General features: G+C 36.9%; 1 protein-coding gene across 5 annotated transcripts in view; it reads right to left on the bottom strand.

The window, feature by feature from the left end:
- LOC101860228 (dynein heavy chain 5, axonemal) overlaps positions 1–19,501 on the bottom strand; it is a 91,015-nt gene that overhangs the window by 27,181 nt on the left and 44,333 nt on the right. For 4 of the 5 annotated variants that reach the window (XM_035973781.1, XM_035973783.1, XM_035973782.1 and 1 more), the window contains 10 exons: positions 19,087–19,232; positions 18,157–18,385; positions 17,292–17,309; positions 13,805–13,945; positions 12,939–13,019; positions 11,921–12,156; positions 4,900–5,093; positions 4,143–4,271; positions 2,540–2,648; positions 196–381 (listed from right to left, as the gene is read on the bottom strand). In XM_035973781.1, coding sequence (XP_035829674.1) covers positions 196–381; positions 2,540–2,648; positions 4,143–4,271; positions 4,900–5,093; positions 11,921–12,156; positions 12,939–13,019; positions 13,805–13,945; positions 17,292–17,309; positions 18,157–18,385; positions 19,087–19,232 — 1,469 coding nt within the window. The remainder of the gene's footprint in view (positions 1–195; positions 382–2,539; positions 2,649–4,142; positions 4,272–4,899; positions 5,094–11,920; positions 12,157–12,938; positions 13,020–13,804; positions 13,946–17,291; positions 17,310–18,156; positions 18,386–19,086; positions 19,233–19,501) is intronic. The other variant, XM_035973780.1, reaches the window with a different exon arrangement.

Raw genomic sequence — 19,501 nt, forward strand, 5'->3', positions numbered from 1 at the left:
AGAGAGAGAGAGAGAGAGAGAGAGAGAGAGAGAGAGAGAGAGGGAGTCATTATACTGAAATTGCTCACCTTCCCCAACAAAGTAAATAAATCTAACAAATAAAATGTAAAAGTCATTGTTTCAAAGTTCCCCAAGAAGAAAAATTAAATAATTATTTTCCTTTTCTTTTCTTCCCTTCCGCAGTAAGGAACGTACATGGTATTTGACTTCCACCAAGTCACGGCCGGTGTAGAAGAACTTGAGCCAATCGATGACCCTGGAGGTCGGGTCACAGATGAGAGGCCAGGCAGTTGTACTGGCCTCCTGCATCAGGAAACAGGCATTCTCCAGCATGAGACGGGTGGTTGGCAGCTGCTTCCTCTGGAGATGGATCACGTCCAGCTGGGGAGAGAAACAGGAGAGATTTGGTGACCATCTTTTCCTCATTAGTGACTCATAGATTATAATTACAGTCCAACCTGCTCTAACAACAACTTGTATATATAATAATATGTGAAACATTGGGGTGACATCAGGCGCTCGTCAAAATAATGAAATTGAAGAAATTGGCACTTTTACTGTCCGTTTGGCAATTTTTATTGAATTTTTGTTTTTTTGACTCAACACCTTAAAAGGTCCATTTAAAAACACATTTCTGTGTGGATTTCACTAAAAATGTGGAATTAAGGCACAAAAATGTAAATTTACAGTTTCTAAGGATTCTCAAACTTTGGAAGTCTCCAAACTTTGGAGGCCATTTTCTCTTAAATCAGGTGACCCCCACCTCCTTCAATCGCAAATATCTCAACTTTTATTTAAGATACATGAGTATTTTTTACACCAAAAGCAAGACAAGTGAACAAGCTGTAAAGTGATACCAATAACCCACATGTCAAAAAATTGAGAAGCGCATGCTTCCATCGCATTGTGACACATATAAGATAATCACCTATACAAATGGCCACTCCCCCCCCCCTACATTATTTTTTAGATTACAATAACACTTTGTAAGATGGCCACCTATCTAAAGCAGCTTTTTTTCTCCTAAAAAAAAAAGGTAGCCGTTCTGCCCAAGTTTGACAGTACTTTACACCCTTGTCAATATAGTTCACTTAAATTAGATGGCTAGCTAACTTGACCCTGTCAGTCAGTGCCAATCCAGCTGAGAGGGATACAGCAAACATACCAGCAGACAGACAAAAATGCTTGATAGAATAAATTCCTCGTACAAGAACTAAACTCACATCTCCAGCATGCAATGGCAAAGAGCCTGACAATTGCACCACAGATATCAGTCCTATCATTATTTCTGACTTAACTATGCTTTTTTTCGTTCTAGTATGAAACGGAATCAACATCTTGTTTAACATAATGTTATTTAAATTTGCATTTTTAGCTGAGAGTCAACGCTGATGTATGTGACTAATGGGTCTCTTTTCCCCGTTGGTTTGGGTGTTGTGTGTTAAAATGGCCTCTCAAATTCTCAAGTACTGAATCTGGGAAAACTCTGGGAAGACAAGGACATTTGGCAAGCCAGATACTACATGAATATTGAGTTCATAATTCAAATTATTCAATAAATGACCCCCCCCCCCAACTTCCCTCTCCCCCCTCCCCCCTCACTTCCCTCCCCACCTCCCCTCTCCCCACTCCGACATCTCCCCTCCACCTTCTATCTACTACCCCCCCTCCCCCACACACATACGTGTAAACACAAAAGATTTATATTACATCTCAATAAATAGCATTTGTAAAGCGCAAATCCCAGCTCAACAGCAAGCTCTATGCGCTTCACAATCGACACTATTACCCCAGCACACCTGAGAGCACTCTGCAACAACCTCAACTTCCTGGGAAACATACAGTGCAAGCGGCCATTTATAGGCGCTAAAACACTATCATACAGACAAGATCTTTTGCTGTCTATGGCCGGGTACCCATTCCCACCTGGGTGAAGCGAGGAAAATTCGTGTAAAGTGCCTTTCCCAAGGACACAACGTCGAGCCCACGGCTCGAACCCCGAACCCACAACCTCACGATTATGAGTCTGGTAGCCTAAACACTAGGCCACCAATGCCACTCTTGAGTGTAATATGTAGTAGTCTATGACCTGCCTCCTCCTATCTCATCCAAGCATCTACATGGACACAAAGAGACAGCTTATAACCTCAATATTCATACCAACATTATGTTATCAGTGCCAGACCTGGACTTTAAGCAAAACCCATGAAAGCAAAATCACTGCATGCAAAATGAAATGTCTCCGCAAAACCCTTTACATCAGAAGACATAGAAAGACAGAGGATAAAATGGTTTGGCCACGTGTTACGCATGTCACCTGACCAGCCAGCCTCGAGAGCTTACAACACCAAGCACTCAGGCTATAAAAGAAGAGGAAGGCCATGCAAAAGGTTGATCGAGGGGGTCAAGGAAACCCTGAGAAAACACAACATCACAACTGAAAGAGCTGCGGAGCTGGCCTACCATAGAAAACTGCATCTCCCCTCGACGCCCAACGGCAACAGAGGATGAAAAAGTAAAAGTAAGTAGTATGACCTACCGGAGTGTACAGGAAGTCGATGAGCTCACAGTTGCGGAACAACATGTTCTTGTGCAGAGGGAGGCCATGGTGCTCACAGACCTGCATGAAGAACTCGCCCATACGACGTCTGTTGATAGAAATTGATCACAGTGTGTGTGTGTGTGTTGTGGGGAGGGGACGGGTGGGGGGTATGTAAGGGAGCGTGTGTATGTGTGTTTGTGCAAGTGCATGTGTGGGTCTGTTTGTGTTAGTGTGTGTGTGGGTGTGTGTGTGTGCGTATGTGTGTGTGTGTGTGTGTGTGTATATATAAGCGTGTATGTGTGTGTGTGCGTGTGTGTGTGTGTGTGTGTGTGTGTGTGTGTGAGGGAGTGTCTGTGTGTGTGTGTGTGTGTGTGTGTGTCACGGGCACGTGTAAGTGTGTGTGTGTATGTGCATGTGTGTGAGCGCACACATGTGTGCATGTGTGTATGCCCGCGTGCATGTACAGGGCTCCCCTTTTCAGGCCAACTTAAGAGGTTCCTTCACCCTTTGTTTTACTATTTTAAGGAGGTATTTAAACCCTTGTTTTAGAAACTTAAAGGGTACAAGTCAATATCTCATAATCTAACAATAAGAATTTTTGCTTGCAAATATTTAACTCACACGCACATTCACACAGACACACCTTGAGTAACCATGACTATGATTGAACGCTAACGATTTTAATTAATTGAAGAAATAAATGAGTAATATTGACTAGAATTAGAGTAATCTCTCGGCAGGGGTAAACTCATGGCACGACGTAACGACACCGGCAAAAGTGAGCGACCGGAAACTGCACCCAGCTGATAATTACTAACTTTAAGTAGGTCGACAAGTCGACTTCTGACACAGAAGGTGACTGTCGCGCATGTGTGTGGGTGTGTTGTCAAATCATTGACTCGGCTTTGGGACAGAGAAGGGGGGAAATGATGCTTGCCAGACGCACACCACTTACGTTTTAAAGCGTACGCAAACCCCCAAAACAAAATTATAAAGAGTAAAGCTCACGCACAACCAAAACTTAAAGGGGGTAATTTGCAGGTTTAATGTGTAATATACGCACATTTGTGCGTAAAGGGGAGCCTTGATGTATATGTGTGCATGTGTGTATCTGCATGCATACGATGTAGTCCAGGATGAAAACACGTTGTTGTATGAGACTATCCAAGTTTAAGAACAATTCATTAAGAATTTAGACCAGGCTCTTCAACATTGTTGTCCAGCATGATATACCTGAGCAAATCATGCACCCAGATATTTTTGCATTTCAATAATAAATGAATTACCTTTATGTTTTAGTAAAATATGTTATAATGTAATTTATCACGTACATATCACTGCACACAAACTTTAAGAGCATGCAAAAAAAAAAATGAAAGGATTCTTTTCTAATCTTTCTTTTAAATCTTCTCTATAGGTTCTTATTACAGCTGTTTTTTTTATACTGGTGTAATCCTCCATTTTTGTTATATTTCAGTTTATTGAAATACTTTTAGATAGGTTTGGCTTGCTCAATCTATTACATCAGCATGAGCATTACTACAGACATCCAAAGTCAACTGACAGGTAGTGTATGCTGTATGTGAAATGATATCAGTACCTGGTGTCTATATTGACAGCCCCACAGTATGTGAGAGTGCCGGCAGCTGTGATACAGTTTGCCAACAGAAGTTCATTGCAGTCGTTGTCCTTCACATCTTGCCGCCACTTCTGCTCCTGAGATTTCAAGCTATTGGAAAAATGAAACAAAACAAATAATAATAAATGATAACATAGTACTTTGAATTCATGCAGCGCATTTCTACTAGGAATGTGCTCAATACAATCAAAATATACAGATGATTTTAAAATTTTGGAACTTGATTCTTTATTTAATCTTACGACTGATGGGCCTGGTATAAGATAATTTTGCAAAACCTTTCTCTATTTCACTGGGATGTGTCAAAACAAAGTTAGTTTTTTAGCAGTCAATATGTTTCTCCAAGACGGTGCTTGCAATAAGGATGCACTTGTATATAGACTGTTCAGTGCAAGACTTCATCATATGTCACTTTTCAAAATGGCATATGGCAGAGTCTTACACTAAGCAGTCGATACAAACCTGATAACTTTAAAAACACCAACAACACTTCTCAAGAAGCTCTGTTTGACACTAATTTCACATTTGCTTATTAGATGTATGTTTCTTGTTTTTTGCATTTGTGGTTTATCAATAATTCAAACATTTTAAACAATCATTCCATTTATTGAAATACTTTCATGAAAAGAGCTCTGGCTTGGTTGCTCCAATCATTGAATTAGTACAATGCTAACAATGACATTCATCCAAAGTTGACTGACCATCAATAGCTTCTTACCTATCCACCATTTCTACTGCAGCTTTCAGCCGTTCGTTCATGGACTTGAGCTCCATCTGGAGTGAGTGTTTCTCCACCACAGCCTGGTCAAACTGAGCCTGGAGGGCGTTGACCTCTTGTTGCACTCTGGGAAGGTCAGCCTCTGACAAATCTTCCTCCTCCTCCTCCATGGGAGCTTCTTCCTCTTCTTGCGGCTGCACAGAGAGAAAGTTGAAAGGTGAATGTCACAGTTGGGAACTATTACTTTGGAGCTTCTTACAATGCAATGGAAAAGCCAGCTGGACTTATAAATATTGTCCAGGCAACCATGGGTCTGAAATGTTTTAAATATTATCTTCTATTGTAAGCTGACAAATCCACTTGTTCATGTGTGTTAATGGGTTGAGAGTATTACACTGAACGACATAAACTTCACAAAATGCAACACTGTCGAAAAGGATCACAGCCTGGTGACTTCTCATTGTAAGTTGGTGAAGAATGAGATAGACACATATTGAATGAAACAGATTTATTACACTGTAAAGCAATGCTGCAACTAATTCATTAATTGCCCCCCCCCTCGTGACAAACTAACGTGAAGACTACATTGTGAACCAAATTATACCATTTGAAGTTTCCGGCTGTGACAAAATTTGCACTACACAAACACCACATCTCTGCTCTCTGTGCTAGATTGCATCTGCATTTATAAACATCTACAAGCATAAATATTGTATATCACACTAATTCTTTCAGAATTCACATTCTTATCACATAGACAATCGTCACGACAACTATCATCACTATTTTTATGGTCATTATTACTATTATTATTATTATTATTATTATTATTATCATTACTATCATTTTTTGTGATACTATTGCTATCATTATTATTATTTTATAACTATCAATAGTATCATTATCATTATCATTATTAATATCCTTATTATTATTATTATTATTATTATTATTCTTTTGTACTTTTAACACTGTAAATACATGTAGTATTGAATGATAGCTGTGTCATTTTGTTTGGTAGGCCATATTAAACCAATAAAGCACAAAGTTGCTGCCTCTACAATGATTATTATTATCATCAACCCATAGTTACCATTGCTAATATCATCATCAATGACACCATCACCAGCCACAGTTATCTATGACTAACCCTACAAGAATGGCAAGACCTAATAATTAAAAGGCGTAATTTCTAATTTCGTTAAAAGCTTTATCTTCCCTTTCTTCACTTGGGCAACTCTATCATTTATTTCTGTTGAACTAAAAATAAAAATCCTTCAGTGTCAAAAAAAAGCAAACAACAGAGATAAAGCTAAAGATTCACAGAGGCTCTGCTCAATTCAATTTTATAACAATTTTTCCTTTTTTGTATTTGACTACCTCGTTTAAACATATAAGATGAAGATATTATAACACTGCTGATAGAACAACTGGCATTGTTCATTTTTTGACACTCTTGGCTTTCCAAACATTTCAAAAGAATGGTGATACCTATTCTTTTTAAACAGATGGTTTTGGAGCAAAGGAGGATAGAAGACACTTCTGTATCAAATTAACTCCTCCACCTGATAGCTTGAATTACAAAACAATAAAGGTAAAACAGTAAAACAATAATAAACAATAACTTGAAACTGAAAAAGAAGTACTGAAAACAAAACGGGGTGGCCTAATTCCACAGGTGCATGATCTAATGATACATTACTTCATTTACAACTGTTAACTCTCAATGGTTCGCTATGGTGACACTTCTCTGGCTAAACTTTGAGAACACTAACGATTTACAAAAAGTGAGAACGTGTCCCCTCTTTCCAAATCTTGTCAAATCAATCTCTGATCACATTCTTATGCAGCTGTCAATTTAGAAAGAAAAAGTGGTAGGTCAAAATCAATAAAACCATTTAATAATGTGTAAAAAACAAAATTCTTCAAGAAAACCAATATCAGCACCTGTTTAACCATTGAGAAATGACAGCCCATTTCAGATTCTACTAGAAAGTGTCTGATACAAACCATAGACTAAATCTGTATTTGATATGAGTGCAAGAGTTGGTGATATACATTTCCCTTCTTTCTTTTCATTTTTTTTGAGATTGGTAAAATTTGGTGGAGAAGATACCAGGCCGAGGCAGTGCCAACTAATTCGTCTATATCATTCAAATACTACCACCAAATCATCTAGTTCAGATCTGAATGATAGAACATAAAAGATAAACTTTGCAACAAACACCAGTGTGTGAGATTTAACAGGCACATATGACCTTTTCATTTGCAGATCTATTAAGATGACTTTTCAGAATATACATATTACTCTTCATGAGGTGTGTGAAATTGTAATCGTAAAACATTTACTTGTAGTTTGATTTATTCTTATTTATCTATTTATTCATTTTTTGGGGGAGTGGGGGAAGGAAGAAACGAGATAGCTGTTTAGGTCCAAAAAAAACTTTCAAGGGGAAATTATGTCTCTTCAGCAAAGTAAACATCAAATATTGCGCCTGTTGAACCTGCACATGTGAAGGAAACAATAAAGAGCTATGTCAATCATTGACAAGGTACAGACAATGTCGTTGTTCTACAAGAGATGGTAGATACCTTAGTGGTCTTATGTCGGGGAAAACGCTGCACATTTGTCACAACAACAATAGGGAGGAAAAACAAATTAAATTGTGGGTTAGTCGATGAACAAAGCAAAATATTATATTCAGCGAAAACAAAGTGTATTAGACTTATGTAAAACAAAAGAACAAGACAGCAAACACGAAGTATAAAAGGTTTCGGACAAACCTTCCAGCTATACTTTGTAAGTCTATACTATAAAATTAGTAAAGAATTTTTCCAGAAAACAGAATAACATACATTTTGGAAGTGGGGCATTGAGAATAACAGAAAGGTGGAACAAATCATAAAGGGTTAACATAACATTAATTTTTGACAAGTGTATTTTTATTAAAAACCAGTGGTGCCCTAAACAACAAATGCGTATACAACTCAGAGACTGATTCTGACATTTTGATGATGGATGTGACTTATCCACTTCGGCTTAAGTTTCATGCATTCACTGTCAAGAAATTCAAGCTTTTGATAATTTAAACCAAGGCCTACTATCCCAAGAACAACTTAAGCGGTTTGATCCACCACCCCATTACGATGACGAGTGGAGAAACTTTCAACATGCTGATGAAACTACCTATGCTATCTTTGGGGACATCCGGAGAATCATTTTCGCCAACCTTTTTCGTCTAGGCTATAGGGAAAGGACTATCTGTCAAACAGTTTCTGAAAACCTACTCGACATTTCCATCACTGTCACATAGACGAATGACGTCTTTCTGAACACAACCAACCATGCTCTTAAATTTAAAAAGTAAAACTATTCAAGCGTGCGACTTTTCTTTTAAAATAACCAGCACACAACATCAATGGAACAGCTGCTACAAAAGGTGAGAAGGGAGCAATAAGCCACACTTCCCAGTAATAAAAATATATCACATAATATATCTACATGCACCATGAGCATTTACCTTTTGGGACAGCAATGCCATCTTAGTATTCGCAAGGTCAGTTTTGAGAAAAGCAAGATGGAAATATTGCATCAATTACATAGACATGAACAAAGTGATTAAAACAAAAAATAGCCAGATAGCTTCAAAATTTGGACTTTTTTCAAAGCACCTGTTGTAATAATAATCAATTAGACCAAACCCATTACAAGTTACAGATGAATAAATTTCAGCTTATTGTGATTTATAATACAAAGTTCCTGCAAGAGTTCAGTTTGTTAATTAAAAACAACCGGAATGTTTACCCATTAAAATTTTTTAAATATCAATTTACCATAATAAAAACATAACATCATAGCAAAGAGAAATGTGGGAGAAGAGAAGCAAGATTGGTGCTCATGAGAGTTCAGCAACATGTTTTTAACACAATATTTTTTTGCATTGTGATTTGAACAGGATAGCCACAACACATAAAATACAATGGGAAGAAAAAGATTAATTTATGAAAAAGATTATGGGATTCGGATAATACAAATTTTCTTGTAAAAAAAAACCCCAACACTTTTAAGCAGCGTCATGGAAAAAAAATCGAAAAAAAAAAAAAATCTCATTGGACAGCTTCAAAGTTTGCTCACGGCAGAAGGGCCATATTTTGAAGGTAAGAGTAATTTTTTTTTCAGTAGGCCCATCAACAGCTTAAGATAAAAGTACAGTAGTGTGAACATCTGCCATTTGGAAAAAATAACATTAAATAAAAATTCAGATAAAAGTAAGAAATATTTTACAGCAGTATCAACAATTTCTCTCAGTCTTATCTTTCTTTAGGCATTCCTTACTGAACGTTAGAGCATAAAGGCATTATTTTAAAAAAGTGTATTCCCCCCATGTATACCATGTTTCTACAACACCACCCAAACCACAAACCTATAGTTTAGTTTTAGTAAGAGTTTTACGGCCCTTGCAACACAATAAGGTCATATAAGTGACAAAGATTAGAGGTGTTACAAGAGAGTAACAAACAGAAAAAAGAAGGAGGGGAGATAGAGACGATAGATGTTTGATAGGAAAGAAGAAGCAAGCCACACCAGACCACCCGCCAACCACCCACAAACCTATAAGTATCAAGATATTCATATGATGTCAGAACTGCAAAAGAATATGGCTAATGTGTACTTATTTCACAAAAATATTAGTGAAACTGATGAAAAAGTGTAAGTCAAATATTAAGTTGAGGAAAGGTGTGGAACTACAAGGAGACTATGCTTCAGACTGAAAGTCAAATAAAATATTATAAAGTTGCAGAACCATCTCAAAGGAAAAAACAAATTAAACATGAAATAAGGAACAGACGTACAAAAAGAGCTTTGATGAAAGTTCTTATTTTAAAAGACAAAAACGCAGTGCTGAAAGAAGGATAGGCCCTACTAGTCTATTCAAAAAATATTTTTTTGTAAGGGATACATGATGATTTGCAATTACAACTGCAGCCAAACCTTTTAATAAATATATTGTATAGATGACAGGCAAGGAACTTAAAGGATGAGGAGTTTACGCTTGAGCAAAAAAACCCAAAAAAAACAAAACCAACAAAAAACAGAACCCCCTCCCCCCCAAACCCCCCCCCAACAAACCAACCCCAAGAAAACAAAAAAACACACACACTAAGGAATAATTGCAGACATTTTGTCCATTGCCACTAAGACTGATATCATGAACTATACAAACCATGCATAATACAAGTAAAACGCAAACAAAACTGCAAAGAACATTCCAGACTGAAGTGACCATTAAAAGGAAGAAGATGAGGACTGAAATGATTATCTCTGGGAGTCAAATTTAAGTGCCACTGTGTCATTCAAGCAGAAAGTATTATGCAACAGAAATGAAATAAAGGTAGCCCCATATGGTAAGATATCACACAAGGAAAAGAAGAATAGACAGACATGGAACAGCTAACAAAAGCATAGTGGCCATGATGCAGAAAAATGTGCAAAACTGAGATAAAGAAAACAACTAAATGAAAGAGAAGAAAATCAGAGGGGGGGGGGGGGGGGGGGGTCAGAATGATGTGACAAAACTCATGCTCAAGAGTCTCAGATGAAAGCAGAAAAAAAATATATAAACGAAAATAAAGCAAAGGTAACTACAACAAATACAAAACATGGTGCCCATTCTTTGGGCTCATTAAGTCGTCTACTAAAAAAAAGTAATGCCATTACTGAAGGCTATTAAACTCCATGCTGTAATTATCACAATAACGATGTTGGAACAACATGGAAGAACCAACCACAACAAAATCTGGAAGCGTAAACAGCTGCAACAACAGAGAGATTAAAAAATTGATGAGCCAATCAAAATTAGATTTACATCTCAGAGAAGCACTATTCAGTAAAAACAAATGAATAGAAGGAACATTTAAAATCTGAAAGAGAAAATTCTGTTTTCTAGTTTTTGTCTCCATTAGGTGAAAATCAAGAAACTCAAGCAAGAGAATTTAGAGCTTGAACATCAGAGCAATGAAACGAATGAGAAAGCCAAAACCACTACATCAACAAACGTTACCTTTTCTAAACGCAATCTTATCTAAAGGGTAGAAAACAATAATTTTAAATTAGTACCTTTTGTAAGAAACCAAACCCACACATGATAAATAGCATTTCTAGAAATATTTATGTGTGCATACAATCTCCAGCAAAGAATCCAGGTATAACCACTGGATATAATTATATGTATTAAGCAAAGATCACACAAAATTGCAAGAAGCAGTCACAATATATGCTGTTATGAACCATCACTGCAAACATAGTGCTATTTAGTACAGAAAATCAGAGTCTTCATCTTCCAATCAGCCATAAGCATTACTGAGATAAGGGACAATACTGAATAATTTTTAACTTGAAAATAAATATTCAAAAGTCAGATTAAAATATTGGGCATAGCTCATGCATACATTTCTGCAAAGCGTCACAAATATATCATATACAATAAACAACCTGTAAGTGTTAATATGATCTTTTACAAAACAGCTTTTTATGTAGGAAGTTTTACTTTCCCATGCTGTAAGCCACGCTGAAAGTTCTGTCAAAATTTGAGTGTTTGACACTTTTAAACTGGAAATAGCTATTCATTTAACAGCTATCAAGGGTCAGCAGAAAAAAAGGCAACTCAAGACAATGTTGTTCTTTGTGGTAAGTCCTGCAAACGAAATAAAATGTCTGAGGGTAGATGTTGGTAATACAAGGAGGCTTCAATTCACAAAGCCGAAACGTAGATCCACAATATGTGCTGATGCCTGGAAAAAAATATGCTTAGGATATCGATTCCATGAACTATAAAATCTTTCAATTTAAATTTCCCTCTCAATAAAATATTCCTGATGACCTACTTTTGATATTGGGATTATAACTCTTATGAACAGCGCAAACAATTAATTGGTGTGATATATTAAAAGTAGAAAAGAGTTTAAAAGTTTAGAAAAGTTCACTGCCATACATATAAAAGAATCTGCTGTGATTTCTCACCTCTTCCTCCTGTTGCTTCTGCAGTCTTTCATTCTCCTCAATCTCCCTCTCCAGCTCATGAAGACGCTCCAGCGCTGACTTGAGCGGGCCACAGAGGCGAGTGTACTCCACAATGGCGATGGTGTAGTGTACTAGAGTAGCACAGTCCTCACTGGCATACTTGGCACCAGCAATGGTGAGGCCACCGCGTGCTCCGGGGGATGGTGAGCGTTGCTTCACTGCCAGGAAATGCTTGTCTGAGAAAACACAAGGATGTGGTAATGCATAGTACGGGTCTAATAACCCTTTCAATACAAAAAGATCTTTTAATGTTCTTTACTTTACTTTTAGTTTTTACGTTTTCATCCTCTGTTGCGTGGAGGGGAGATACAGCCTTCTATGGCAGGCCAGCTCCGCAGCTCTTTCAGTAGTGATACCATGTTTTCTCAGGGTTTCCTTGACACCATCAATCCACTTTTTGCTTGGCCTTTATAGCCTGAGTGCTTGGTGTTGTAGGCTCTCGAGGCTGGCTGGAGAGGTGACATAGGTAACAGGTGGCAAAACCACTTTATTCTTTGTCTTTCTACTTAATGCAGGCAGGCCAATAGCTGCTCTTACTTCTTCATTTCTCTGCCTGTCTCGTCTTGTGATGTTAAGAGTTTTGCAGAGACATTTCATTTCGCATGCAGTGATTTTGCTTTCATGGGTTTTACTTAATGTCCAGGTCTGGAACTGGCAGCATAATAAGTAAAGGAATATTGAAGTGAAAAGCTGTCTTTTTGTGTCCATGGAGATGTTTGGAGGAGATAGTAGGGGTGTTCACCTACAACATTACACAGAAAGTTAAGTCTTACGGACTTAAAAAATAAAAGAAGGCTTGGATAGGGAAGAACATTTGAGTCTCCCTCACAGCTGTCCAGTATGTTTCCAAATGAGCTAACAAGAATATAGCTAAAATTATGAGAGAGAGAGAGAGAGAGAGAGAGGAAAGGGAGGGAGGAAAGGAAAAAGAGTGAACATAATACAAATATTTTCATACCTTGAGCGTTTTCCAAGAGGCTTCCTTCTCCTGTGACGCCCAGCTGTCCATCTCTGCTACAGGCCAGGTAGCTCTCCACGGCTGAGGGGTAACAGAACAGCTTTTTCTTATAATTTTTTTGTTGCTTTTTTGATAAGACTTTTATGGCACTTGCAACACAGTTATGTCATACAAGTGCTAAAGATTAGAGGCGTTATAATTCTGAATCATAAATTTGATATTGTAGTAACAGTTACTGAAGCTGTTGTGGTTGTTGTATAAATTATTGCTCCATCAAATTTACAACAAACTAGACACAATATAACAAAAAGACCTATGATTACAATACACATCCCATGCATCAACTTTGAACTACACCAGCATTGATTGTGAAAGGAAAGCACATTAATTTCTTTTCATATCCACATCAGATACATTATATCAAAGGAGATTCTAGCACGCCTGACCATACAAAAGTTTTGCTAGAAGTAAAAAATGCAAAAGTTGCATACTTTATACACTGATATTTCTGCAGGAGTATGTGTAATATTCCAATGAAATTTCCATTCCCCCACCCTTAAATGTAGGTGTTTTATGCTCCCTTTGACACGATACAAATCACCTAGGAGATAGGCATCTGACCTTGCCTGTCAGGGCCAACCTGGGCTGAGAGTGATACATCTCAGCATAAAGACTGAAATACTGGATAGAAATTATTTGCCCAATTTGGGAATCAAACTTGGGTCTCCTGCGTGCAACAGGGAAGCACCTAACCTTTACATTAAAAAAATTAGTTAATTTTCCAGTGAAACTTTAAGAAAAAAAAAAAGGTGAAACAAGAATTTAAAAGCATTTAAATTTGTCCAGTGAACAGAAAGGAAACTGACCGGCAAGCACGTCACCAGGCAGGCCATCCTCCCAGGGCACATTGTGCAACATGTCCACAAACTTGATGGAGTCAGTCATCGTCTGCTGCATGCTCTTCCACTGTGTCTTGTCAAATCTGTCGCTTCCCTCTTTGGCTTTTGCTACATCAAATGAAACAAAACAAATATTCACATACCAGTTACTACCAAATCAAATTTAGAATGAACATTTCATGCACAAAAAGAAATTAGCATTTCAGATCTTATATATGCAACTTTCTATTACCTGAACATAACCATCAAATACTAAAGTAAAATAAGTAAAAGACACAGCAGACTCTTGGAAGCATGAACCCCAGAATCTCCTGAAGGCTAAACATTATAGTTACAGATCAGCTCAGTTGAGTCACAAGACAAAATCTGGAAAATTGAAGCTAAGGACATTTGATAAGACTGTCTCTTTTGCACGAAGGGAATACAATAAAGACTAAAATAATCAAATAATCCAGTTATCTTCACAACATCAGTTCTCATCAGACAACTCATTTCATAAAAGAAACATTTGGTGATAGTAATAAGGGATGAATTTTGTGACTAGATCTTATATACTGACATTTTTTTCCCCCATTCAACGAAGTATTGTTTTAACTTTTATTTTTCTCCCCGTTTCAGATAGACTTTATGGCATAAAAAGCTACATTAAAAAGACATAAAAAACTACAGCATAGGTAATTTTAAAAAAAGCTTTGACAAATTATTGGGTTTTGCTTTCAAACACCACACTTGCAAGGTTTGTATAAAGATTAACTCATAATCGAAACTTCGTGAATCTTAAAACAATGAACTCACTAAAGGTTGAAAAGTTCAACCACATTTTATGTCACTACATAAAGAAAAGTGTATATTGACGTCACTAATAATTACAATGAGCGTGCTATGTTCCCTGATATGATTCTATGTAAGACGTAAACAAAAAAGAAAATATGAATACAAAATATCAATAGTTTCTATTGGCAAAAAAACAACATTGCTTTCTACATCATAGTAATATCATTCACACATTTCATTATTCAAGTGTCATGGCGTGATGGAAACAGGAGCTCGTCAATTTTTGGGCATATTGGATTATTGGTATCATCTTAAAGCCTGTTCCTTTACCTTGCTCTTTGTGAAAAATATATCCATTTATCTTGGATACAAGTCAAAATATGAGTGATTGAAGGAGATAGGGGAGGTCGGCTGGTTTCAGAAGTAAAATTAAAAATCAGCAAGAAAATGGCCGCCAAAATTGAGTTATTTTCTTAGCTTGAGAGATCTGGGAACAAACATTTAACATTTTTTATGCCTTTAATTAACGTTTTTCAGTAAAATCCACACAGAAATGTCTTCTTTAAAGGGCATAAAAGGTGTGGAGCCAAAAAAAGAAAATTCGATAAAAATTCCCAAACGTGCGGAAAAATGCCAGTTTCTTGACTTTGATTATTTTGATGAGTGCTTGATTTCATCATGCTGCCTCACATACGTATCTCGTAATAAGTTTTGACTTGTGAGGTCAGAAATTCGTGTGAATTTCTTTGTTTTGAAATCTGCTCTTACACGTCTTTATCTATTAAAGGATATAAGAAGAAAAAAAAGAAGAAATTATAACAAAACCTAAAATTCCTTTTCCACATTTTGACTAGAACAGTCCAAGTTTTCGAAGCGTTTAAAGTAAGTATTCCCTTCTTAGAATACTGAGACAAAAGATGTTATATTGAAAACAGAAACAACAAACGATTGAGCATGCATTCAGATACCCTAATTTCTTCAAGGCCATACATTACACACTTCAAAGTGCAGCCATTCTTCAGAAGTGCAAACACATCCCACACCAAACGTACAACTACAACAATCCAAATGTGAAAACATTTTTAAATTATCCTGTGCAGAGAAAGATTCTTCAGTTACTGAAGAAGTCTTTCTAATCAATGACATCTTGAAGCCAAATCTTGGAACCAAGAACTACAACACCACTTGTGACAAGCTCCCCCGGTTCCCTATCTTGTCTTTGATACAGAGAGCCATGAAACATGGGAAAGAAGAGAAAGCTGGAGAAGAAGGCCTACTGAAATCTGGAGGAATTTTTTGTGGGCCTATATTTTGCTTTTTTGTTTGTTCAGGGTTTGATGGATAGCAGGGATTGAAAAGGAGTGGGGGAGGGATATGAGTGTGTGTGAGTGTGTGTGTGTGGTATGGGGGGGGGGGGAGTAAGCACACTGATCTGATGATGATGACTCCTGACCATTTCTACTAACAAGAACTTCTGGGTAAGGATCAAGGTCAGACTTTTGCCCCAGCAGTTGACCCTAGCATCTTCTCATTAAAAATGCTCAACAACCAAGGCGATTTTTATCCCACAATAGGAAAACATGACCTCTGACTGTTCCACCTTCATTCAGAAACACTGAATATTTCTATTGAGGTTAAAAAAAATTTTTTTAAATTCAAATCTTAAGTTAACCCTTGACTTTATACATTCACAAGCTGAGAAAGTATCAACCAGATACCCAGCATGAGAGGTAGGCAATTTACTTTTAAATTCAGTACCCTCATAAGATAGGAAATTAAACATTTTTGTCAGTTATTTCACTTTCTCGCACTTATTGCTGTTCTATGGGTTGTTCTAAAAGCTGTAAACACAGGGGGAAAAAATTACCTATGATTTAAAAAAAGCACACTTTGAGAACCATGCCATGACATGAGCAGAGCAAGACTTCTCAGGATTACAGCTGCCCTTACTACATTAATGACACTCAAAACACAGTGACAAATATATGGGTCTATTAAAAATACTAACAAAACAAAAAAATTCATAATTTCTTCTAAACTACGGGTCATGTTCAGAATCTGAACAGATGAAAAATCACATGCATCAAGCAATAAGTTCAATATCTTTCTGTTCAAGAAATTACCTCTCAAAGACATGACTGAAAAGTTGACAAAAGAAACCAACAAAGTGTTCATTTATAGTGATAACATTATCTTAAAGTTTTAGGATTTTGCAAGGCTATTAAGTGGCACTACCCGTAATATAAGTGAAACATTCTGTACTTTGTGAGATTTGCCATATTATAGAGAAATTTAAAAAAATATTCTAACATTCAACACAATCACCTAAACTTAAGTACCACACAAATGTTTACTACAAAATTCTAACAAAGTTCAACAAACATAAAATAACCTCATGTGTTTTGTATAATATGAACAAAGAGCAGTGTACGTTTATGTTAGTTGTGTAGGTTTAACAAAAATCGAAACAAAAACAAAAAACAACCAGACATCGACAGTCATAAATTCCAGTTAAACAAATGAAACAAAGTGTTGAACATGTCAAGTGCGAATCACAAAATAAGACTTCTAAGCAAAGGATTCATCCAAAAATTTTTGAAGTAGACTAGAGCAATTTTTCTGTAAGACAAAGTTCTCAACAAACAAAAAAAGAAGCCAATTCACTGCAGAAAAATCTAACCTGAGCCTCTGTTCACCGCTGCAAATACAAAGTGTGATGTTCGTTGATAAGTAAGTCAAGAATCAGGACAGACAAATTGCATACAGACCAAGACAGAAACCGTTTGGGCTTCCGTACCGACTCTTATTGCCTTTCAAGAGTCATGTAAGTTGAAAATTACGAAACTTGCGACTCACTGGGTCTTGCAATAAAATGTAGCGAAGAGCAAATGGTTCCCCCATTCAAGAAAGTGAATTGAAATAAAGGAAGTGTGCTCACCTTTTTGGAGATTTACGAAAACCAACAGCTGACAAAAATGTACCAGTAAACATTGTCTTTTGGTTATTAATTCAATAAAAGAGATTAAGTACACAGTGATAGAATTTTTCAGCTCTGTTCATGTTTGAGTGCCAGTAAAATGGCAGCTTGCACTGAAAACCTCCCAGGAAGCGAAGAATGTTTCAGAACATTATATGGTCTGTCAATCAAGGTTGTGAAGTGTATAGAGCCTACTTTCGAGCAGAGATGTGCATTACACAATTCAGAATAATTGTTCTAAAGAAAAACAGTAACAGGCACATAACTATATAAAAAAAGATGGGGAAGTGGACCCATCTATAATCTGTCATCTGTCTGCCATCTTCTTCTGAAACATGGAACCACAGATAGAAAATGAAATAAACAGGTTATTTAGGGTGGATATAGCACTTTGAGACTGAAGTCAAGAGAATGAAAGAAAGATGATAAAAGTAATGAGAGGATGAAGCATACAGAAAGGACACCATATAACAACATCATACTCTTTAGCGTTTATGCAAACGAGCTAGAAACGCCAATCATCCCTTACAAGAACAGAAAAATTCTAAGTATTTCAGATGCTACTTACATTTCTTGACAATCAGTTTTGTACTGCTGGAGCTAGAAGACATCCTGGAGGACAGGTCCTCCTTGCCTGGGTATGACTCTTTGACCTCAGCAATTCTCTGAGAAGGCAAACGCTTGCCGATCAGAACCATCACCATCTCAATGACCTGACCAACCAACAGTGGAGGGTTGGCAAAAGCTCTCACGTGCTCAATGACAGACCGATCCACTTTGTTCTTCCAGAAGGTAACCTGAGCATGAAAAAAAGTAAAACGGGTATTAGTTTACCCTAAAAAGCCCAAACGTGAAAGCTATTTGCCTTTCAAGTTTATTTATGTTCCTCAATTAAAACAAGCAAGCAGATATTGGAAGCACTTATCTAAGTATGATTTTGAGAAGTCATTAACAAACTTTTTTTGAGTTCTATTTTGGTGAAAACATTGATTTATTTCTTCCAAATCTGGCTCAGAACATTCATGATGACGTTGATGAGAAAACCTCCTTGCTAGTAATTTTATGCATACAATTTAGTTGGGAACTTGCATTTTCAGTTTTCTTTATGTTAAACTTATTGCATTTTACAAATATTCTCTCAATTTACACATCTGATCATCATCTTTCATTATTTCCCGTTGTCAGTCCATGGAAGGCTCACTCAAACAAAAGCATAAATCCAAATAGAAACCCTATCTGAACCCGTAAAAAACAGTAACATTACCTCTCCTATGTAAACATATGGCCTCAAAACTTGACATTGGAAAGTGTTCTGGACTTCTAAGCTGCCAACTAAGAAAAACTAATAAGCATTAAGATAAAAGATGCAAGGTCAAGAGGCCACTAGGTAAGAAAAGTAAACCTTGATTTTCTAAATGCTGTAAAAGGAAAGCTTTCTACATAAAGGGACAGCTATCAAAGCCACCACAGCTAATGGAAAGTGGTCATTGCCAATTACCTGCTCACGGGCATAAGCAAGATTGGACCTGCATTCTTCTAGGTTTTTCTGTGCCTCTGAGAGCTCCTCTTTTGCCTGAACTTGACGCGTCTTTAGCGTGGCTTCTCTCATGCGGTCAAACTCAGCATCGTAGTCATCGTACTCCTCTGAAGAATAAATCGGCATACAATCGAGGGTCCAGTGGTTAATATGTCAGAAAACAAAATGTACACTATGATGTCCCATTGAACCAGTCTAAATCCTAGCATAAAGCAGCTGCATCAAGACAACAGAAATGTAGCACTAGTGAGCTTGGAAACAAAATATGGGGCTTAGAAATTAAATGCACAAAACGAAAAATGGTATAATTTATACCATATTACTGCACAGAAGAGAAAAAAAAGGTTACCCACCGAGAAAAATAAAAGAAAACTTC

The sequence above is a fragment of the Aplysia californica genome, unplaced genomic scaffold (assembly GCF_000002075.1).
Source record: "Aplysia californica isolate F4 #8 unplaced genomic scaffold, AplCal3.0 scaffold00030, whole genome shotgun sequence".
NCBI lineage: Eukaryota > Metazoa > Mollusca > Gastropoda > Aplysiida > Aplysiidae > Aplysia > Aplysia californica.